General features: G+C 50.9%; 2 protein-coding genes across 4 annotated transcripts in view; one reads left to right on the top strand and one right to left on the bottom strand.

The window, feature by feature from the left end:
• The window catches only part of C15H16orf54 (chromosome 15 C16orf54 homolog), a 32,169-nt gene extending 30,366 nt beyond the window's left edge, over nucleotides 1-1,803 (top strand). For 2 of the 3 annotated variants that reach the window (XM_070043618.1, XM_070043617.1), the window contains exons 2-3: nucleotides 126-788; nucleotides 1,117-1,803. In XM_070043618.1, the coding sequence (XP_069899719.1) occupies nucleotides 126-788; nucleotides 1,117-1,152 (699 nt within the window). In that variant the 3' untranslated portion in view covers nucleotides 1,153-1,803. Of the gene's footprint in view, nucleotides 1-125 lie in introns of all 3 variants that reach the window. The other variant, XM_070043616.1, reaches the window with a different exon arrangement.
• An 8,418-nt stretch (nucleotides 1,804-10,221) lies between these two features.
• QPRT (quinolinate phosphoribosyltransferase) lies at nucleotides 10,222-23,814 on the bottom strand. The gene is made up of 4 exons (XM_030872125.2): nucleotides 23,782-23,814; nucleotides 11,949-12,484; nucleotides 11,242-11,373; nucleotides 10,222-11,162 (listed from the first exon to the last, which is right to left on the bottom strand). The coding sequence occupies exons 1-4, from the start codon at nucleotides 23,792-23,794 to the stop codon at nucleotides 10,944-10,946; spliced, it is 900 nt and encodes a 299-aa protein (XP_030727985.1). The 5' UTR covers nucleotides 23,795-23,814; the 3' UTR covers nucleotides 10,222-10,943.
• Nucleotides 23,815-24,041: the final 227 nt, after the last annotated feature.

The raw sequence follows: 24,041 nt of genomic DNA, 5'->3' as shown, positions 1-24,041 counted from the left end.
CTCCTCTGTCTGCCTGGGTCTGTTTCTCCAGCCAGATGTTGCTGAGCCTGCTCCCCTGGCCCCTCTCTCTCCTGATCGTGCCAACCCTGTCTCATGTGCTTCCTCTCCTGACCCCATCTCTCCAGATGCCTCCGACCCCAGAGCAGCCCTCTGGGCACATGGAGGGGCCCCCTGCATCAGAGGCCTCCTCATGGCCCCCGCTGCCCTGCGGGCCCTGTGTCCCCATCATGCTGGCCCTGGCCGCCCTGGCTGCTGTCTTCCTCCTGACCACGGCCGTGTTGGCCGAACGCCTGTTCCGCCGCTCCCTCCGCCCAGACCCCAGCATCTGCGCACCCACCCTGGTCTGGCGCCCGGGAGGAGAACTATGGATTGAGCCCACGGGCACCCCCCGAGAGCGCTCCGAGGATTGGTATGGCTCCGCGGTCCCCCTGCTGATGGACCGGGCCCCAGACCCACCCACCCAGGGGGGCGCCTTGGAGGCACGAGTGACAGCCCCACCTGCCCCTTCAGCCCCATACTCCCCTCCCAGCTCCTTGGTCCCCCAGACCCCACCAAACGCCCCAACCCGTAGCACCTTCTGGAGGCCCCAGGTCTGGGAGGAGAGGCCCCACATCCCAGGCCTGGTGAGCTGGGCTGAGCCTGAACAGAGGCCAGAGGCCAGTGCGTATCCAGGGAGCCCCCAGGCCCGGAGGCTGCGGCCAGGAAGCCCCGAGCCTGAGTGGGGCCTCCAGCCTCGGGTCACCCTGGAGCAGATCTCAGCTTTCTGGAGGCGTGAAGCCCGGACCAGCGTGAGTTTCTGAATCCCCAGGGCCTGGAGGACTGGCCTCCCAGAGACCCCTGGGGGAGGCCCAACCTCAGAGGGATCCTAAGACCCTGAGGCTCCTGAGAACCTGAGCTGACAGCTGAGGCCCCGGGAAAGAATGCCCCTCCCAGCCCTTTAACTTCTGGGTTTCGGTTCCCCTGGATCTGGGCCTGGGCAACCTGGGTGTGGACAGAGCCTGCGCTGCGCTGCGGGGCAAGCTCAGAGGTGCCTTTGCTTAGCTGCCCGGGGCGGGGGCTTAGAGAACTGGAGTTGCGGCCACCTCTGGGCCAGAAACTGCCAAGATCACATTCCAGATGACGAACTCAAGGTACCAGACAGACAGGGAATAGCATCAACGCCGCGGCTCCCACCCTCCTTCAGTGTGTGCCTAAGATGCCGACATCGGATGCAGAAGAACAGAGTGTGGTGATGACAAGGGTCAGCCGTGCTAGCAGGGGATGACGGGAATTCAGCTTCCCAGAGCCACAGCATCCCTCCAGAAAAACACATACAGAGAGGTCAAGGTCAGGCAAAAGAGCATCTTATTACATATAAACTGTGGCCTTGACCCCCACCTCGCAACAAGAGGCCATCTCTTGCCTGCACCTGGGACCCAGAGTCGCACAAGGCCGGCGGGCAGCATGTCCTCTCGAGGCCGCCGCATCCCAACCCTCTGGATCTTACCCTTCCACGGTGAGGGGAGCCCAAGCCAAGGAGATCTGAGTTCGATCCGGTGTGGAAAGGAACGTTCTCCCAGAACGTGGCCCCTGGCCGTCTTCCCTCCCAGCTTCTTGGAGTGGTCCAGAGAGACAGAGTTGCCCCAAGACAGGCTTACTTATGATGCTCCACCCCACAAAAATGGAGCCCCAATATCTGTATCAGCTGACCTCCCCTCTGGGCGCAGAGCCAGGTGTTGGGGGGAGGCGAAGGAGTTTCCGTTCGCTGGGCTCTGACTTCTCAAACCTCAGTCCTGAATGTTAGGATTTTGCCATGTCAGTTACCACCTGTACTTTGTATTTTTCTTTAAATTGGTTTACCATTTGCTTAATAAATTCATTTTACAAGGAATCTGTTTTGTATCACTTCTGTAAATGGAAAACCAAGTATCACTTGTCAGAAATAGAAGGTAAAACATGGAAATAAATACAGTGTAAACAAAGGTGTATAGTTCTAAGTAGACCTTGTTTCCTGCTGGAGGCATCGACCCAGAGATCTGCTCTGCTTTGTCAAAAGGCTCAGCAGGTATTAGGAAAGTGTTAGACACTCTGGTGCCACCCTGAGACCACCCTTGAGAAGTGCTGTGATGGATGAGAGCCCTGCATGGGGAGCAGCCATCCTGTGCTACTTAATACTGGCCAGGAACTCCCCCGCCCTGCCACCAAGTTCACCCACACCCCGGAAATGCTGTCAGGCAGAGGCCAACACTCTGCTCTTCCTCCTCAGAGGGCCAGAGAGCACCTGGGCCTGGACCGCCCTTCTCACCCCTTGGATGCCAGGAGTTGGACGAGCAGCCAGGGCTTTAGAAGCCCCCTGGCTGAGGGACATCCACCCCCCCACCCCCGGCTGCACTCACCCAGCCTGTGTTCCCAGCATCTTCCCTGAGCCAGGCCCTGAGGAGGGAGGAATCAGACCTGGCCCCCGCCCTCAGGGAGATCTCAGTCTCTCTAGTGGCAGGGGTGGGGGTGGAGGGAGGTGAGATAAGACAGGAAGACATAACCAATACGAGATCAGGGCTGCTGTCCCACCTCTGTCACTCACAAGCCAGGTAACTATGTCACTTCTCGTTGTCACCATCAGCTGACAGGACTGGGTTGTGGGGACTCTGCCCAGGAAGCGTGAACAGTCCCTCAGGGACACAGAACCGAGAAACCACGCTCAGAGCTTAGAGGCCTGCATGCCAAGGGCTCAGCAGAGGCAGGATGGTGGGGAAGGGACGCCAGGGACAAGGCCCCAGTTCTCTATCTGGTTCTATCACTCACTCTTGGAGAAAAGTACTTTTTGTATTACTGGGCCTCACATTCTTTCTCTTTACAACAAGAGAGTTGAAAGTTGAACAGATGCTGTCTTGGGACTTTTCTAGCTGTGACATCTAAGGATACAGTAAAATGAAAGATGGATACCTACACCCGTGCATGGGTGAATGTGATCTCCCTGAGGCAAAGTCCAGCTTGCTGTCCCCAAAGTCACCTTTATAGCCCCAGACCCAGAACAGGATCTAAAACACAGCAGGAGCCCAAAGAAAGGAGAATGAATGAATAAGTAGATGGATTCATAGATACATTTGTTTTACCGTTTCTCCTCTTTATTTTAAACATCTCCTCTTCATTTTGAACACCATCTTACTGGAACTTCCCTGGTGGTCCAGTGGTTAAGACTCCATGCTTCCACTGCAGCGGGTGTGGGTTCAATCCCTGGCTGGGGAACTAAGATCCCACATGCCTTGGGGTGTGGCCAAAAATTAAAAAAAAAAAAAAAAACACACCATCTTATCACTTTCTCATGTTGAGTTCTTCCTTTATGCTTTCTGACGTTTAAAACACACTTCCTGGGGCTTCCCTGGTGGTGCAGTGGTTGAGAATCTGCCAGCTAATGCAGGGGACACGGGTTCAAGCCCTGGTCTGGGAGGATCCCACATGCCGCGGAGTAACTAGGCCCGTGAGCCACAACTACTGAGCCTGCGCGTCTGGAGCCTGTGCTCCGCAACAAGAGAGGCCGCGATAGTGAGAGGCCCGCGCACCGTGATGAAGAGTGGCCCCCGCTTGCCACAACTAGAGAAAGCCCTCGCACAGAAACGAAGACCCAACACCGCAAAAAAATTAATTAATTAATTAATAAACTCCTACCCCCAACATCTGTAAAAAAAAAAACGCACATCCTGGGCTTCCCTGGTGGAGCAGTGGTTAAGAATCTGCCTGCCAATGCAGGGGACATGGGTTCGATCCCTGGTCCGGGAAGATCCCACATGCCGTGGAGCAATGAAGCCTGTGTACCACAACTACTGAGCCTGAGCTCTAGAGCCCGTGAGCAACAACTACTGAGCCCACGTACCACAACTACTGAAGCCTGCATATCTACAATCCGTGCTCTGCAACAAGAGAAGCCACCGCTCACCAGACCTAGAGAATGCCTGCGCACAGCAACGAAAACCCAACGCAGCCAAAAGTAATAAATAAATAAATTTAAAAAATAAAATAAAATGAAACGCACTTCCTGTATGGTCCTTTACCCAATAATTCTGGAGTTCCAAGTTCTAGGGTGTCTGCTCACTCTCCTTCGTGACAGATGGCTTCCTCTTGTTTTCTAAGTTGGGGCTGTGAACTCAGCTTCAACAGGGCCTTAGTAAGAATCCCGGTGACTAGTTCCAGGGTGTCTCTCCAGCGAGCTTCTGTGTTTGCTCCTGCCAAGGATGCCTCAGGGGAATAACCAACCCTGGACCACATTATTTGTTCATTTTATTTGGGCTTCCGAGACTATGCAAATGGTGTAAATTTGAACCCCAAATTTAAATGAGGGCACACCTTTGGTTATGAATTCTCAGGGGAGACTTTCTATTGCCTCTAGATCTCAGGGTGAGACCCACGAGCTTCTTTTGTGCTTTATGGGCTGATGGAAAGATTTTTTTTTCCTAATCTGCTTTTCCACTGAGGGTTGCCACCCTTTAAGGGGCTGAGCTGTATATTAGGGTCTCAGTTTTCAACGCCCCAGGTAAGGCCTCCAAAATCTCCGTGGATATAAAACCCAAACCCTTCATTTTGCCAAGATCTACAACTGCCCATGAGCTCCCTTAGCTTTGGTTTTCAATTTACCTCTTCGTGTGTGGCTCCAGGGATTCCCCTTAGTTTCCTGAAACCCAGCTGTGCTTTGTAAAGGATGTTTACTTGATTTTATGTAGCATTTCTAGATGTTTCACAGCAGGGATGTGCTTGTCAGGTTATACCATTCAAAATATCACAAAAAACAGATGATTTCCTCTATAACCAAGTTCAAATCTTTGCAGCCAAACTTCTGGAAAGAGCTGTCTGTCCTAGCAGTCTACATTTTCTCATCTTCCCATCACTCTGCAACCCGCCACAGGCTTCTATACGCTTCCTGCACTCTCTAGAAACTGCTTTACAGGCTTCTATGCGCTTCCTGCACTCTCTAGAAACTGCTTTCCCCCAAATCATGACCTACACATTTTAATCAAAGGATACCGCTCAGCCTCCTGTGGGCAGCATTAGACGTTTTGATTCTTTTTGTTTTTTTAACTTTTTGGCCACACCGTGCAGCATGTGGGATCTTAGTTCCCGACCAGGGATTGAACCCATGGCCCTTGCAGTGGAAGCACAGAGTTTTAACCACTGGACCACCAGGGAAGTCCTGATTCCCTTTTTGACATGTGCTCTTCCCTTGGCTTCTGTGACTCCACGTACATCTGAATTCCCTTCCCTCTGTCTGCCTTCTTCTCTGATTCTTTTGCTCTCTGCCTTCTTCAGCCTTTGCTTTCCCTCGACACAGTCTTCCTGGGCAATCCCACTGACACCCATAGCTTCAGCTCCTGGCCTCCCTGATGATCCCCAGGTCTCTGCCTCTGACTGTGGCAGATATGGTCCTCCTACAGACATCCTGCCATTATTCTAAAGTAATAGTACCAGTGGGAGAGAAAACAAGATGATTAACTAAAAGATTATCTCAGGGAGTTCCCTGGTGGCGTAGTGGTTAAGAGTCCGCCTGCCAATGCAGGGGACATGGGTTCGAGCCCTGGTCTGGGAAGATCCCACATGCTGCGGAGCATCTAAGCCCGTGCTCCACAACTACAGAGCCTGCGCGCTAGAGCCCGTGTGCTACAACTACTGAAGCCCGTGCCCCCGTGCTCTGCAACAAGAGAAGCCACCACAATGAGAAGCCCCTGTACCGCAATGAAGAGAAGCCCCCGCTCATCACAACTAGACAAAGCTCACGCACAGCAACGAAGACCCAATGCAGCCAAAAACAAATAAACTTATTTAAAAAAAAAAAAAGATTATCTCAGAACCTCTCCACAGTCATCCTTGATTACAGAGTCAGTACTTACCCCAGTATTAAAACACGACACGCCCCCCCCCAAAAAAAACAAACAAACAACCACAGGGGTCATGAATTCACATGCATAAATAGGCCAAGTCAGAGATATAGGTGAAGAGTGATGTGGACCAGGGGACAGAGGCGAGAAAAGACTTCACACCTGTCTGTAAGGGCAGCTGCCACTCGGCTCCACCAATCATGTCCATCCTTCTGATTTTCCAGCAGAAGCTAGAAATTTGGGTTTTTAGGTAAAATCAACCAAAATGTTAAGACCACTTTATATATATGTATATGAATCTATAAACCTATAAAATCCAAAGAAACAAGCCTGTAGGCGACATGTGGCTCAGGAAACACCGGTCGGAGATCTCTTCTGAACAAACGTGAGGGATTTTCCTGGTGATTCAATGTGTAGGATTCCGCGCTCCCAATGCAGGGGGCCTGGGTTTGATCCCTGGTCGGGACACTAGATCCTGCGTGCTGCAACTAAGAGTCCGCATGCTGCAACCATGAGCCCGCACACCGCAAGGAAGATCCTGCGTGCCGCAACTAAGACCTGGCGCAGCCAAAATAAATAAATAAATATTTAAAAAACCCAAAAAACAGAAAAGCAAACTTGAGCAAGTGCCTGGGAAGGCCCCTGAAGTGGGTGTGGAGGGTCCCTCTTTGTGTTGGACTTTGGTGGTTGGAGGTGGGGCGTCCTGCTCGCAGATGATCTTAAATCAGGGTTTTCCCCACCTTCACGCTGTTGACATTTGAGCCAGATGATTCTTTGTGTTCCTGTACATTGTGGGATATTTAGCAGCATTTCCGGCCTGTAGCAACTAGGTGTCAGTTGCATACCGCTAGTTGTGAAGGGATGTTTCCAGGCATTGCCAAATGTCACCTGTGGGGGGGGCAGGGAGGGGGACAAAACCCTCTGATGCTTCTAAGTGAAGCATTTTAATCAATTAACACACCGGCCCACAGAGCTTGCAGCCACAGAGCTTGCAGCCTTGGCTCACTAAGGCTCGTGCCCATTGAGTTCACTGACTCTGCCAACCCGGTCTGACCTCTTGTCTTCCCTGACCCTCTAGACTGAGTACCCCAGTAGGTGGGTGGGTGGAGGGGTGGGAAGGGGGATGGGTAGATGCAAGGCGGGGGTGGATGGGCAGGAGGATAGGAGGAAGAGGGGTGGGCAGGTGGGTAAATGTTAGCAGGAGGGTGAGGGTGGGGGGGTGGATGGGTTGGTGAGTGAATGAGTCTTGGTCGTCTCCGGAGTACACAGGGCCTTGAAGTCACTGAGATACCTTGGGCGGTTGGGTGGGGATCTGATGAGGAGATGAAGCTGGAAAAGTGGGTGGAAGATGAGACTGCTGCACACCCCTCCTCAGCTTCCTTCTTGAGCAGATGCTATACAGCATTCATAGCCTCCTTGGCTAATATCTTTGGAACCTGGAAGGAAGATGGAATCAGAAGATGGAATTGGAAGGTGGTGTGACTGAAGTGTCCTCTGGTGGCCATAGGGGATTTGACAGTATTCTTAGCTATTTTTTTCATTGTCTGTTCTCCCCTCCCCCACTCCACACCCCCAGGCTCCCACAGAGCCCGGCTAGAATATAAACTCCATGAGGACAGGGCTTCTTCACTGTTTACTCATTGTTGTATATCCAGTGTCTAGAATAGTGCCTGGCACGTAGTAGACATTCAACAAATACTTATTTTTGAATCCTGCTTCACCATTTTATTGATCTATGACCCTGAGCAGCATTCTTAACTTCCTAAAGCCTCAGTTTCCTCATGAGTCAAATGGAGATGCTAACATCCCTGCCCCCACCAGCATTAACTGAGAAAGAGACCCACGCGCGCTGAGCAGGAGCCCTCAGTCACATGTGTGTTCCCTTCTCACCCACCAGCTGGCGGTGATGATGCGTTACATGCTGACCTGATTTGCACCTGATTCGAGGGGCACATTTGCTCTAATGGGCATGGGCTTTATACTGCATGTGGGGCAGCCTGGGGAAATCGTCCAAGCCTAGTCCTAGGCGGGTCAGGCAAGAAGGCAGTGTAGCCAGATAGACACCAGGTGAAATGGGAGATTCCTCTCCTGCCACTCACCCCGTCTCCCCACCCTCACAGCCACACCCAACTCTTCCACTGCGCTGAACCCATCAGGCTCCATCTGCCCTCTGAGCTTTTGCAGATGCTGTTTCCCTTGCCTACCTTCTCTTCTTGCCAACCCATTGCCGTGACCCCCATTCAAGCCCTCTGAGTGGCCACATCAGCCTCCTCTTGGTCTGCCTGCAGCCACCCCGGCCCCCGCAAATAGATCTTCCCGCAAATATGCTTATCTCACTTTCCAGCTTCAATCTGACTGTTCTCGGGACAGAGTCCAAGTCCTCTGACCTACCATTTTGTGGTCTGGACCCAGCCCAGCATCTAGTCATCTCGCCTCTCCTGATCCCAGCTTCAAATCTTACACCAAACAATCCTAGCCATTTCCCACTCCTGAACCTTTGCCCACACAGTCTCCTCTGCCTAGAAATCCATCCCCTGCAAGGAGGGCATGGATTGCTTTTGCCTGCCCAGGATCCATTTTCTTTTCCACTGGTGAGGGAATCCCCACCCAGGGCTCGAATCTGGGATGTTCCTGTAGGGCTGGTTCACTTCTGTGATCAAGGGTGAGCTGGAGACTCAGCCTGGCAGCTTGCTTTTTCCTTTTTTAATTGGGATGCTGTGGGTGCAGCCTGCATTCTCCAGTTGGCTACATGGGCCCCTATGTCTTATTCTAGCCTCCCCCATCTGTCACATCTGCTTGAGTCCTAGAGACATTTCAGTTTGAGACTCCTGGTACACACCTCCCTTCTGCCTCTACTAGGCTCTGATTCCCTCCTAGATCCCCAAGGTTTTGCCTTTCAGTTCCCTGATCTTCCTGGGTCCCCACTTCCCTGTCCTGTCCTGACACCCAGAAGTGCCCCTAGTTCTCTGAAGTTTCAGTTAATTCCCCTTCAGATCTGAGGAGCTGGGACTCAGAGATCTAAATTCCCTGGAGCAGGGAAGGCTGCCTAGCTGAGCGTGTCCATGTTTTCCCTGGAAAAAGGACAGGAGGGCCCCGAGGTGGAGGTGTGTATTACAGAGCACAGGTACAGCCCCAGGTGGCATCTCTGGGCTGTGTCCTGTGAGAATGGCCCCTTCAGTTCAGGACATCACCAAACGCAGTGTCCACTTCTGCCCAGCGTTTTTTGGGGTTTTTGTTTGTTTTGTTTTTGGCTGCACCAGGGATTGAACCCAGGCCCTCAGCAGTGAAAGCACGGAGTCCAGGGTGCTCCTCAGCGTATGTTTGGTGCTTGAAGGGTGAAGGTCTTGGTCGGTCTGGAGCTTTCACATCTGAGTAGCTCATCTGCCCCTGGCCCATCGCTGGTCTCCAAGGTTGAGAAAGGAGCAAAGGGGTAGAATAGCTCCCTCAGGGCAGACTGGCACCCCCAGACTCCCCCTGAAGAAGGAACCTCTGTGGATAAGACCCATTTTTCTCTCCTCCTGGCAAAGGGCAGAGGGGAGAGTAGGTTCTGGGAGGGGAGAGGCAGCTCCAGACTGGAGCCCTTCCAGGAGGAGTCACCTTGGGGACCACCTTCACCCTTGGGAGCCCTCATGCTCTGGTTCCTCCCAGATCCACCCAGAAGGGTTAGAGAGAGGCGAACCCTAGGCTTGGGGTGAGGGTAGGAGGGGCCACACAAGTGGGCAAGACCACAGGGGTGTATGTGTGTGTATGCATATTTGGGGGACTGGATTTAGACCCACTGCTTAGACTTCTGAGTCCTGACTCAACATGGAAGGAAGTTTGACGTCTGAACACGGACTCCCACCACCCTCCCTTACTCCCTAACTGACCTTGGCTCTGGCCCCAGCTGCTCTGTACCTCTCCCAACTAATGATATACCCATGGAACCAAATCCTAAAGGGCCTTCAGCACCCAATGGGGGTCTCATTTTGGGAGGGATGCGTGATGGAGTCCGTTTGGGAGCCCAGGAGTGAGGAATCAGCAGGTTTCTAACCTCCAACCAAAAAGGTGGTAATAGCAGCCACAGGCAAGAGGTGAAATACTGAGTAACCAGTACAACATGGGCATCGACCAAGTGTAATGTTCCAGCTGAACATCAAAACGAGTATCACATATCCTCACATATAAGATGCCATTGATTGTAAAACACACATACTATTACTCAAAAAGAAAATTGTCAAACCAGTGCTTTCTTATCACTTACAATTTCTATTTTATACTTGTTGAAGGAGTTCTTTTCCACATAGATCGTTATCATGTTGGATCTACAAGCCACAGGCACAGGCCACACGGCTACGCGACAACCAATGCCTGGCTGACAGTGACCATTAGCCACCCTTGACTACACCATTTGTTCCCACACACCAAATATGACTTCAGTGTGTGTGGGGGAAAAAGTGCTTCTTAGAACAGATGAATGATGGTAATTTCTTTTCTGTTTAATAACTTTATTTATTTTATTTATTTATTTTTGGCTACTTTGGTTCTTTGTTGCTGTGCGTGGCTTTCTCTAGTTGCGGCGAGCGGGGGCTACTCTTTGTTGTGGTGCGCGGGCTTCTAATTGCGGTGGCTTCTATTGTTGTGGAGCACGGGCTCTAGGCCCGCGGGCTTCAGTAGTTGTGGCACGTGGGCTCAGTAGTTGTGGCTCGCAGGCTCTAGAGCACAGGCTCAGTAGTTGTGGCGCACAGGCTTAGTTGCCCCGTGGCATGTGGGACCAGGACTCAAACCTGTGTCCCCTGCATTGGCAGGTGGATTCTTAACCACTGTGCCACCAGGGAAGCCCAATAATGGTAATTTCTAACATTTACTAAGCACTTACTCTGCATTAATTATCATCCAAAGAAATCCATAAGGTTGGCTAGACCCATTTTACAGATTAGGAAACTGAGGTGAGCAGAGGTGAAGTCAGTCCTTTGAGGTCCCACAAGCAGTACATGACAGAGTGGAACTTTAGCCCAGGCTAACTTGAGAGTGTTCTGTTGGCCACTGGACTTAAAGAAGTGAAATCGTGAGAGTTGCATGAAACCGTGTTATTCCACTGCCAGTGTAGCCTTCTTGGCTTTAGAAGCGGCGGGCGTAGGGCACTGGAGTGGCCCCTTCGGCAAACAGCTTGAGGGAGAAATCGAGTGCCGGGGCAGCCTGGGTCAGCATCCCCAAAGAGATGACATCGATATGGGGCCCACAGAACTGAGGGAGGCTGTCCAGAGTGATGCCCCCGCTCGCCTCCACGCCCACGTTCGGGAACTGGGCCTTCAGCGCCGCGGCCGTGGGGTGCAGCTCCTGTGGGACACAAGCCAGCGAGAGGTGAAAGCCCCCGCCCCAGCCCCTTCCTCTTCCCAGGAAGCAGACGCCGCCTCACCTCAGGCCTGAAGTTGTCCAGCAAGACGAGGTCTGCTCCTGCCTCGGCCGCCTCCGCAGCCTCCTGCAGGCTGCTGCACTCGACCTCCACCTTCAGGGAGAAGTCAGCCGCCTGCCGGGCCCCCCTCACCGCCTGTCAGGTGGCAGGGGTGAGAGTGAGAACGGGTGGCAGCCAGCCCTGGGCAAGTGAGCTGGGACTGGCATTCGAGAGGCTCCAGATGGATAACGAGCTTGGGGTTAATGAGGAAACCAGGCATCGAAATGGCTTCTCGCATATTAGGTGAAACCACGTGAAATTACCACTTTTGTGGGTTAAGAAAATGGCCAAATCCAGCACTATTTGGCATTTGGACCTGAGTTCAATTGACTCAGAACATTAAGACTGGAAAGGGTCTTCAAGAACATTTTCATAGACGGGAAACAGGTCCAGGGAGCTAGAGTGACCTGCCCAACACTGGGTTCCCAATAGTTCGTCCTTTTCCCTTGAATATCATACCGACCAGCAGAAGAACGCTGGTGAAGAAGCAAGTCCAACCGTTCATTTTACAGATGGAACCACTGAGGGGTCAAGGAGTCTTGCATGCCCCAACTCCCAGGCCATCACTATTTGCCAGGGAGTGGTTGGGGGTCCCTGGTAGAGGGAAGGGCAATGCTGGCGGGGTGGCTGGAGCAGGGCCAGGGCAGGGGCTCAGCTGGACAGACAGACACCTTTTCCACACCACCAGCTGCCACAACGTGGTTGTCCTTCACCATCACCAGCCCTCCCAAGTCGTAGCGGTGGGAGGCGGCCCCGCCCACTAGGAGCCCATACTTCTCCACCAGCCGGAAGCCTGGCGTCGTCTTCCTCGTGCCTGCCACGTGCCCGGCCCAGCCGGTCCCCCTGGCGGTCTCCACAGCAGCAGCGGCAGCGCTGGCAACTCCACTGCAGCGGGCCAGCATATTAAGGGCCACCCGCTCCCCCAGCAGCAGGTAGTGGGCAGGGCCCCGGACCTCGGCCACCTTGGCCACAGGCACCAGTTTTGATCCCTCGGGGAGGAACCAGGAGACCTGGCAGTTGACTTGGGCAAAGATGGCATCAAAGAAGGGCCTCCCAGCCAGCACTCCGGGGGACTTGGCCCACAGCACCGCCTGTGAGGAGGCTGCCCCCGTGACCAAGGCCATGTGGTTGAGGCCTGGGCAGTCCTCTCGAAGCCAGCTTTCTGCCAAGGCAGCTAGAGTGGCAGGGGGCAGCAGGAGTGCCAGGCCTAGGAGGGAAAAAAAGAGAGCAGTGTTACATTTTGGCTGCCTTTCTGGTAGTCAGGGGTGATTGTCAAAATACCTAACAACAGGCTGAATTGGGCACTAGCCAATCAGGGTGAAGACCTGGGGGTTCCAGGAGAGGGGCTGAGGCACTGGGTGGGCCTTGTGAGCTGAACAAGGTTGTCAGTTGACCAAATAAAAATATAGGACACCTAGTTAAATTTAAATTTCTGACAAACATCAAAGCTTTTTTAGTATAAATATATTCTAGGCTATATTTAGAACATATTTATTCTTAAAATTATCTGTCAGTTATCTGAAATTCAAATTTAACCGAGTGCCCTGTAATTTATCTGGTAAACCTAGTGCTAGACCAACAGCTATTCACCAGTGGAAGAGAAATGCAGCCACCTAAAAGCCACTCTGGGCTTCCCTGATGGCACAGTGGTTAAGAATCTGCCTGCCAATGCAGGAGACACGGGTTCAAGCCCTGGTCTGGGAAGATCCCCCATGCTGTGGGGCAACTAAGCCCGTGCGCCACAACTACTGAGCCTGAGCTCTAGAGCCCACGAGCCATAACTACTGAGCGCATGCGCCACAACTACTGAACCTGCACGCCTAGAGCGCATGCTCCACAACAGAAGAAGCCACTGCAATGAGAAGCCTGCGCACTACAACGAAGAGTAGCCCCCGCTCGCCACATCTAGAGAAAGCCCGCGCACAGCAAGGAAGACCCGACGCAGACAATACATACATACATATATACATAAATAAATAAAATTTATTTTAAAACGAATAAAAAATAAATTTAAAAAGCCACTCTTGACTTTCCGTCTGCCTTGCATAGAAGGATCGGTTATTTACTAGCTGAAGCCCCCAGGAGAATATAAGCTGTGTGTCTTTCCCATCCCTGCCTTCTCTATAGCACCAAGAATTTTAAAGCTGGAAGTTCAGCTTTTTACAGATGTGGAGACTGAGGACCAGAGAAGAAAGGCAAGTCAGCTGAGGTCGCACAGCATATTGACAGCAGAGTGAGACTGGCCAGGCCTTGTGGCCATGGCCATCTGTTCCTCCACCTTTGCCCCCTAGCTTGAAAACCTCTCCTTCACCTGATGTTTAAAAAAACTGTCACCTCTCTAGAGATGGGGTTGTATAAGGAGGAAAGAGCACGGGGAAATTCGGTTTGAGCCCCTGCTCTGCGAGACAGAGCTTCAGGAGTGTGGGTGAGCCCTTTGCCTGTAAAATAACTGTTAAGGACGAGGTGGTCTCTGAGGTCCTTCCCGCCGGCGTGCCACGTTGATGGGCCGCTGCCTCTGTTGAAATGAATGGGGTGACCGCAGAGGCCGAGCTCAGGCGCAGTGCAACATCGCCATCTGTCGGCCAAGAGAAGACCTGCAGTCTCGTGGGCGGTGCCATAGGTGGGCTTCGCTGCCCGGGGGAGGGGTAGACAATTCGATAGCATGTGAAGGGGTATTATTTAGTTTAGTTTTGTTTCCCCCACTTTTGCTCCAAGCTGAAGTTAAGGCCAGACATTCTGGCTTGCTCTACTCGCAGAAGGAGGGCCCTTCTTGTTCAGCCCTTATTCCCCAAAGACAAGAGCCTGTCCCCCACCAGCAGCCACAGACCTCAGTTATCGCACCTGACCCTCCTCCCCAAAGTTCCCGCCCACAGCTGCCCCACGTGGCTTTCATTCTCACTCAGAGCCAGCTGTGGGCCAGATGCTAAGAACAAAGTCGGTGATAGGGAGAAAAATAGAGTACCTGCCTCCACCGTTAGCGGTCCCGCCAGGCAAAAGGCCAGTGAACGAACAGCAGAGATGGATGCAAAGGCCCCCACTCCATTCAGACCAGGTGCCGTGATGTTTGCTTTTTTTTTTTAATTTTTATTGGAGTATATTTGATTCACATGTTGTGTGAGTTTCAGGTGTACAGCAAAGTGAATCAGTTATACATATATCCACTCTTTTTTTTTTTTTAGATTCACTGTTTGCTTTTAAAGTGAATTTGAATCCTTGGACTGGTGAGTATTGGATAAACAAACTGTGATGCATGTTTACAATGGAATTCTACTCGGCAATAAAAAAAAAAGGAACCAACTACTGATATACCCAATAGGCACACATCTCAAATGTATTATTCTATGAAGCCAGATTCAAAAGGTGACATGCTATTTGTGTCCATCTATATGACTATATTCTGGAAAAGGAAAAAAAAAAAAGATAGCAACAGAGAACAGGCCAGTGGCTGCCTGGGGAGGGGGGAGCGGAGGGGCTGGCCGCAAAGGGGGCAGCACCAAGTTTTGGGATGTGATTGAACTAGTCTAGATCTTGTCTGTGATGGTGGCTATAACACTGATGCATTTGTCAAGACTCATAGAGCTTTACACAGAAAAGGATGAATTTTACTGTCTGTGGTTATACCTCATTAAACCTGACTTTAAAATCAAACCATAAAAAAAGGAAATTTAAGCGCATCACTGTCCTGCTTAAAGCCTCACTTTCATTGTATTAGCGCCAGCTCTCTTGACTTCTTTCCATTTTTCGTTGATTCTTTGGACAAATCCTTGTTGAGCACCTGCTCTGTGCCAGGTCTTCATTGCTAGGTGACAGAGAGAGCAGCTCTTTCTCTTAGCTTTCAGGCCTTCGCTTATGCTGTTCCAAGGCTGAGCCTTCTGCTAGAAGTCCCTTTCCTCACCCTCACCCCAAACTGCCCCTTCACCTCTCACTCAACTTCAGATCTTCTCTTAGATATCACTTCCTCAGCCGGGTACTCTCACAGACCTCCTAAATCAGGTCACATGCTCACCCAGCTCCTTGTTCATCCCCCAATGTCATCCTCCGCTGGTGTTTTCTGTCTGGGGCCAAAATGTCCACTGAGTTGTCTGCTGTATCCCAAGTGCCTAGCACGCTGACCCAGAAAAGACAAATGTGCTGCTTGTATAGGTCAACGGTCAAATATTGGCAATTTCATATTGTTTAGTTTAATACTAAGTGTTTGATGATAGTTCTCTGAGCAGAGAGGACGCACTGTGGAATCACAGCCCAGACTCCGGGGCCACTCGGCCTGGGTTCCAATACTGCCTCTGTCACTTTTAGCTAAGTAATCTTGGGCAAGAGACTCAACATATCGGGGGCCTTCGTTGTCCCAACTGTAACGGGGATAACACTGATCACGTCATAGGCTTCTTATGAAAATTAAGGGAGTTAATATTTGCAAAGCCTTCAGGAACATTGTAGGTGTGTTTGCTGGTGAGATGACTGAAGTATTTACCAAGAGTCGTGGGAGCAAAGAGGAAGAAATGACCAAATGTCCCTGGGGAAGGGGGAAGTTTTAGTGGCCTTGAAGGATGAGTAATGTTTGCCAGGCAGGGGTGGGGGGCGTGGGGAGGAGGGAGGGCAAGACATTTCGGACTGAAACAGCACGTGTTCAAGGTTCAAAAGCAAGAAAATAGAGCGAGGAGGTAACGGGGTGCTGAGTAGGATTCATGGGAGAAATGTCTCGGGCCTGAGGCCAGAGTGAAAAAGGGATTAAACCAATTACCTGAGGAATGTGGACAGAGCCCGGGAGCCATCACAGAATTTTAAATGAGGGAATGATATGATTATGATTTTGTTCTAGAAAGGTCACTTCAGCCACCAAATGGAGATGGGCTGGGAGACAAAAGGAGGCTGGGGCGGTTGGTCAGACAGAAACTGATGAAGGCTCGAATTGGGGCAGTAACCAAAGGAAGAGCAAGCCGGGGCAAATGGGAGAGTTTTTTCTAAGGTAGAATCTACTGGAATTGGCAGCTAATACGACGTAGAAGCCTGGGGTTTCCATCCTGGGTAGCTGAAAACTGACATAAGGAATTGTTCAGGGTAGGCTGGGGAGGAGGAGGGGTTCGGCAGCAATTAGCAACCCGCACAGGCTGCGCCCCTGTGATGGCCAGTCGACGGCACCTCAGCTCCCTGACGCGCTCTCGTTTGGAACTCACCACAGAGGCTCATTCCCATTTTACAGGTACACAAACTGGATCTCCGGGGGGGTCAGAGCGTATGACAGAGCGGCAGAGCTGGGGAAAAAGAATGACTTTGGGGGAATTTCCCAGAGGTCCAGTGGTTAGGACTCCACGCTTCCACTGCCAGGGGCGCGGGTTCGATCCCTGGTCGGGGAACTAAGATCCTGCAAGCCACGCAGTGTGGCCAATAAATAAATAAATAAACAGAATGCCTTTGGTCTTGCAGATGTTAAGGTCGAGATGCCATCAGGAAACGTGGATGGCTGTGCACAGAGGACAGGTAGAAGAATGTTCTGGAGTTCAGAGGAGATTTGGGGGTGAGGAATGGAGAAATTGGAGCCACCAGCGTGTGCAGATGGTCACTGAGTGGGTAAGATCACCAGGGCAGGGTGAAAGAGGAGGGCTGTGGGAAACGCCAGGATTCGAATGTCACACAGAGGCGTGGCTGTCAAAAACAGAAGTCCCACCAGGAGGGAGTGGATGTCTGGAAGGAGAAGAGGGTTGCAAGTAGGGTGTGAGCAGAAGCAAAGCAGAAGAAAGGCTGAGAGAAAAAAAAGAAGAAGAAGAAGAAAGAAGGCTGCAAGTGAGCATCGCACTTAGCCCCTGCGAGGGCTTTGCCAGGGCAGTCTTAATGCCTTGTGGTAGGGGCAGAAGCCACATTGTCATGGTCAAGGAACAGACAGGAGGTGAGGAAGTGGGGGAGGGGTATGGACAGCTCCTCTCCGCAGAAGTCGAGAAAGCAGGGGCCCCCCGCCTGGGCTGCACGTTGGAATCACCTGCGGAGCGTTTTGAACTCTGCTGCTTGGGTGCATTCCGGATCAACTGAATCAGAATCTTTCCGGGGTGGTTCCCATGCATCCAGGTTTTGGAAATGCTCCCTCTGGGATTCAGATGCACAGAAAGGTTAACAACCGATGCTCACACAAGACCGTATGTTGTATCCCTCCGTTTATAAGAAACATCCAGAAAAGGCAAATTAAGAGAGACAGACATCAGAATAGTGGTGGTCTGGGGCTGGAAATTAAATGACGTGGGATCTTACTGGGGTGATGGAAATGGTCTATGATGATGGTGGCATAAACTCAGTAAATTTACTAAAAAGCTTTGAATTGTCCACTTGAACAAACGAACAAGAACCAATCCTCTGCCAAAAGGCAGGAAACTATTTTGCAACCCTAGTAACCCAGTGAATCCAGGTATTGGATCAAAAGCCAACATCAGAAGAAAGACAACCAGATACTAGGCGCTCCTGATGGAACATCCCCCGACCTATGCAATACTCTTGCCAAAACAGCTGAACCGGAGTCAGATCAGACTTCTAGACGCAACCACCAATTACAAGAAAACCAGAAGACAGAGGAACATGTTAAACTATACCATGAGGATACAACCATAGGAAACTCTCCAGAAGATAACCTAATTTCTTCAACACATACATTGCAAGGAAAACAAAAGATTAAAAGAGTCGAAAATGCATACTAACCAGAGGCAGAGCTGGGGAAAAACTAATGTATGGATCTTATTTGGATACTACTTCAAACAAACAAATTGAAACCAAATTAGAACTTTTATGAAACAACTGAAAATCTGAATGCCGACTGGGTATTTGGTAACATTAAGGAAATTTTTTTTGAAGTGGGTTATGGTTGGGATAAAAAGAAAAGTCCTGGGCCTTTCCTGGTGGCGCGGTGGTTAAGAATCCGCTTGCCGATGCAGGGGACATGGATTCGAGCCCTGGCCCGGGAAGATTCCACATGCCGCGGAGCAACTAAGCCTGTGCGCCACAACTACTGAGCCTGTGCTCTAGAGCCCACGAGCCACAACTACGGAGCCCACGTGCCACAACTACTGGAGCCCGAGCGCCTAACACCCGTGCTACACAACAAAGAGAAGCCACCACAATGAGAAGCCCGCGTACTGCAACGACCTGTAGCCCCCGCTCGCGGCAACTAGAGAAAGCCCGCGCGCAACAACGAAGACCCAACTCAGCCAAAAATGAAATAAATAAAAATTAAATTAAAATTTTTTAAAAAGACCCAATGCAGCCAATAATTAATTAATTTTTTAAAGTCCTTATCTTTTAAAAATAATAAAAAATATTAAAATACTGAGATGTTTATGTATGAAGAGACTTGACAGCTGGTTTTACTTTAAGGTAATCTTGGAAGGTAGAAATTAGAAAGGGTGTGGGGACATCCCTGACAGTCCAGTGGTTAAGAATCCATGCTTCCACTTCAGGGGGCACAGGTTCGATCCCTGGTTGAGGAACTAAGATCCCGCATGCCATGTGGCGCAGCCAAAAAGAAAAGAAAAGAAAAGAAAAAGGTATGGATGGGACTGACTTGGCCAAAACTTGGTGGTTGTTGAAGCTGGATGATGGGTACGTGAGGATTCATCATACTTTTCTGTCTATTTTTGTGTATGTTTGAAATTCTCTATAATAAAAAAGTAAAATAAATAGGTAAATAAGAAAAGGAGAGAGAGGGCCCTCACTTAAGATAGGGTGAAGGAAAGTTTTTTGTTTTGTTTTTTTCAGCCACACCACATGCCATGCGGGATCTTAGTTCCTTGAAAAGGGATCGAACCCACGCCCCCTGCATTGGAAACATGGAGTCTTAACCACTGGACCACCAGGGAAGTCCCAAGGAAGGTTTTTTTAGGCTGAATAGAGCAGTGATTCTCCACCTTGACTACACAATGGAATTATCTGGAGAGCCTTGCCAAATGCAATGTCTGGGTCCCACCCACAGAGATTCTGATATAACTGGTCTGGAATGCGGTAATTTAATTCTAATTTGTCGCAGAGTTGAGAGCTTCTGAACCGCAGGAAGAGAACAATAGCTACCATACACTGGTGCCTACCAGATGCCGGGCACTTGCTATATATACAATGTCACAAATCCTACCTGTCCTTCTTCATGGTAAAGGCCATTTGTAGGCAGAGAACCTAGGCTCAGAAATGCAAAGGGAAATTACCTAAAGAGCAGAGCTAGAAAATGGGAATTCCCTGGCCGTCCAGTGGTCAGGACTCTGTGCTTTCCCTGCAGGAGGCACGGGTTCGATCCCTGGTTGGGGAACTGAGATCCCACAGGCCATGCAGCGAGGCAAACAAACAAACAAACAAACCATTCAAAACATTAAAGAAAAAGAGAAAAGAAAATGATTGACGTGGACCCTGGTCTTCCCTGTCCACACACAGAAGGTGGTTTTAGAACCACACAGCCTTCACCCACGGGTTACTCTCTTGCCCACTTAGGCAAGATCAGCTGTTCTGATCGCCTACTGTAAATGCAGAATGTTCGTGAAAAATAAATACATCTGGTTTTCTTTAGGCCCCAACTCTCTCGTGCATTTCCAACAAAAGGGATTCCTGTGGGTAGCTTTGAAAATAAGGGCTCTCCTAAGTAGCCACTGTCGCGAAAGGAACTGCAGAGAGGAGTGGGGCTGTTTTTGCAGCTGCCTGAGGAGAAGTGACTGCACAGAGGAAACAGCTGTAACGCCCTGTCCCCTTTTTATTCTTGCCGTTGTTACATGTAAATATTCTCTCAAGGTGCCTGGACTTCAGAGATTACAGTGTTACCCTGTGGGGTATAACCTTGATCTCTCAAGGCAATCTTTTCTTAATGGGTTATTCCAGAATTTTATTAAAATTGGTGCCTCTGTTCTTGAGGGGATCCAAAGCATCTGGGGAAATTTCCTGCATTTGTCTCTTTACAAATAATGTAAAATGATATAGATATAGATAAACTGACTCTGGCAGAATATTTGAAGATTTTTTCCCCCACTGGCACTTGTGCCATTCTTGTCTGGATTGTTGACTGACTTTTACTGTGTTTCTATATTGCCCTAACTGGCCAGTGGCTCTGTACCGGGAGAGACTGGGCCAGAATCAGAACTTCCATCCCTGCATCTTTCCTTCAGTCATTTAATAAACACTCATTCATGCCTTTGATGGACGGGCAAAAAGTCAGGGTCTGCAAATGGACTAAAACAAATTATCACAAGTTTTTGTTCTTAATTTGATGTGTAACCATGTGGCCTGTGCTTGCAGCAACAGTGATGTTATACGAGGCTGACAAAGTGTTCCAGCTAAAACCAAGTAATGATTGTTTTCCCCAATTTACAGGAAAAAAAATTAAATAGATAGACATCAGTTTTAAAGGTTTTGCCTTTATAAGTTTTTCTTAAAACTCTGGTGCTGGGCTTCCCTGGTGGCGCAGTGGTTGAGAGTCAGCCTGCCGATGCCAGAGACATGGGTTCGTGCCCCGGTCCGGGAAGATCCCACATGCCACGGAGCGGCTAGGCCCGTGAGCCATGGCCGCTGAGCCTGCGCGTCCAGAGCCTGTGCTCTGCAACGGCAGAGGCCACAACAGTGAGAGGCCCGCGTACCGCAAAAAAACAAACAAACAAAAAAACAACTCTTGTGCCTGCTACCACTTGTCTATAATAGAATCTGGAGTGACATCGTGTGTAATAATAATAACAGCTAACACTTTTATGGTCCTTCCCAAGCACTGTTCCCAGCATATTCTATATATTAACACATTTAATCCTCACAACAACCCTCATAAGGTAGGTACCATTATTATCTCCATTTTACAGATAAGGAAACTGAGGCACTGAAGAAGCAAGTAATTTGCCCAAAGTTCACACAGCTGGGAAGTGTGGAGGCAGGATCATAAGTCTAGGTGGGCTGGCCCCAGAGTCCCCTCATGTACCCAACCTCACCACACTGAGCACAAAATTATACTTTATATTATTATATATTTATTATGTCACTATTCACAGAGCTCTGCAAGCCACACCCAAGAATCCAGGGCTCTGTCCTTGGTGTAGTAGGAAGAGCTTGGGTTGGGGGTTCAGAAACGCCTGGTTTGAATCCCAGCTCCATCATCTACATGCTGGGTGACCCTAGGCAATTTCCTAACCTCTCTGAGAGTCAGTTTCATGAGGAAGTCACAGGGCTACAACGAGGAGGGAATGGGCGATTCACGTCAAGTGCCTGAGCCAATGCCCAGCCAGATGCCTTTGAACCCAGGTGTCTGACTCCCGGCAATTTTGTTCTCCCATCTATTTATTTGTTGATCCATTTGGCAAACACCAGAGGGAGACAGAGGCTGGTTAGCACCCCAGCTTCCAGATAAATGTTCTTTCCTTTTCCCCTTCTCTCCCTAGAGAGGAGAAATGACCTCCAAATAGAGCCAGATGCGATTGCCCGTCACACAAGTGGTAAAATGACATATAGGGTTTCAGAGCAAGGAGAGATGACCTGTCGTTAAGATACAAGAGCAGTAAGAGAAGACCCAGGAAGGTTGGCTCTGAGAATAGGCTGGCATTGGACAGGTGAGAGGAAGGCCCCCCCAAGCAGAGAGAATGGGAGAGAGAAAAGGCCCAGCAGTGCGAGGCCTGGGGTATATGTCGGTGAAGTTGCACGTGGAAGGTAGCGAGAGAGAGGGCTGAGTGGTAGGACGGGGCCAGACTGAGCAGGCCCTGAATGATAGGAAACAGTTAGGTTCTCATTCAATAGGCAGTGGAAAATCCGTAAGACTTTTGATCAGCAGTCACTTGATCAAAAATGCACTTGTGAGTTTAAATGTTTAAGTTGTGCCTAGCATTTTTGAAAGATGTAAGTTGCAAGGCTGTTGCAACAGCCTGGACCAGGAAGCAGTGAGTCCCGGTAAAATGTAAGGGCAGGGCATCTGTTAGGGGACCACTCCCTGCACACCATGCCTCCAGACCTGGCCCCGCCCCCTCACACCTCGCCCCCGGCCTGCCATCTGCTTCTGCCCCAACTCTGTCCTCGCCCCTCATTTGCCCCATGTCCCCAGCCTTTGCCTCACCCCCTGACTCGACTCCTCCCTCCTGGTTTAATTCCCGCAGGTCAGTGATCCCACAGCCGACACTTCTGGCCTGGCCCAGAGTTAAACATCAGTGTCATCACGTGCGTGAAGGCTGCCAGGCAGAGGAAGGCTCCGTCAGAGGGAGGTGGGAACAGAAAGACGTGGAGGTAAATCCACAGGATGCAGCAACTGTCTGGATCTTGGGGTTCAAGGGAGAGTGACCCTGAGGTTTCCAGTCCGAGTAGGAGGCTGGTGAGGCAGGAATAGAAACGGAACTGGTGTAGGGGAGGACTTTGATTTTGACACGCCAGGGACATGTCCCCAAAATGGAACTGGAACCTGGGGCAGGCTCAGGACTGCAGAGGCAGACTGGAGTGATGGATGTGACTCCAGCATAACTACTGAGTGATTTCTGTGCCAGGTGCTTGACATGTATGATCTCATTTCATCCTCACCACAACCCAAGGGAAGACACTGCTTTCACTTCATCAATGAGGAAACCGAGGCACAGCGAGGCTAAGCATCTTGTCTGAGGTCACACAACTAGCAGGTGGCAGGGATGGGACTTGAACCCAGGCTCCGACTCTGAGATCATTTCTAAACCAAGAAGTAGTCTGGACCCCCAAAAGCTGGTTCCACGGCCAAGCCAGAGGGGCTGGGTATGGGGCCAGCAGAAGCCCTAGACCAGGGGAGGAAGGTCAGAGCTGGGGAAGGAGAAGCCCAGGGAGGGGAATGTGAAACTGCAGGGAGCCCTCCATGCTCATGTCGTTTCCCGCCCGCCCGCATCCCCAACCTGGTGAGCAGGGAACTATTATTGTCATTTTGCAGATACTGCAATACAAGGAAGTGAGGCTCTGAGACATCAAGTGACTTGCTCAAGAACACACTGTCTGTTCCTGGTGGAGCTGGGATTCAAACAGGAGCCTTTTGACTCCAGAGCCTGGCGTGTATCATCCTGCATCCAGCCTCCTTCACAATGTCACTCCCCACATGCACAGGAATCACAGGGATCGCAGGACTCAGGCTCCCTTCCCCCACCCCGAGGCAGATGGGACAGGACTTTGCCTCACTCCTCCAGAGCTGCTAGTGAGGGGCAAAGTCCAGAGCTGCTCCAGGTCCAGCCTCCCACTGCCCGGCCCCTTCAGTCCCCAGGAGACGTGGCCTACTCCAGGCCACCCCTGAACTTCCTGGGGCTCCAGCCCCTTTCTTCCCCAGAGCTCACTTGGGAACCTATTGTAGAAGGATAAAGAAGAGTGAGAAGAGGTCTTTGCAGGGCAGAAAGGAGTGCTTGGGTTCAGAGAGGTTGGAGGGAGATGGGGGAGGGGTAAGAGAGTAGTTAGAGACCAGCGAAGACTTGGGGAAGGTGGGGGATGGGGACGGAGATAAGATGGGATGGGTGATGGGCAGGAGAGGGGCAGGTGGTGATGTAGGGATACAGGGGAGAGAGATCTGGGAGGCTTCTTTACCTTCAGGGTCCATGACAGCCTGGAGCGGGCCGACTGGTGTGCCCACAGCTCCGTCTAGTGTTTGGAGAGGCCGGAGACTGGGGGAGGGGGTGGGGCGGGAGGGGGAGAGGGAGGGGCCGGTCTGACCATCCCTGACCGGCCCTGCCCTGGTTCTCTGGGGCTCCCTCTGGCCTCCAGGACACTCAGTCATATAACTCAGAAGTCCTCTCCTCTCTGAGCCTCGGCCCTGTTCTCTCCACTCACCCAGCCTCCTTGACCCT

The sequence above is a fragment of the Globicephala melas genome, chromosome 15, assembly GCF_963455315.2.
Source record: "Globicephala melas chromosome 15, mGloMel1.2, whole genome shotgun sequence".
NCBI lineage: Eukaryota > Metazoa > Chordata > Mammalia > Artiodactyla > Delphinidae > Globicephala > Globicephala melas.
This window is presented reverse-complemented; position numbering and strand designations above follow the sequence as displayed.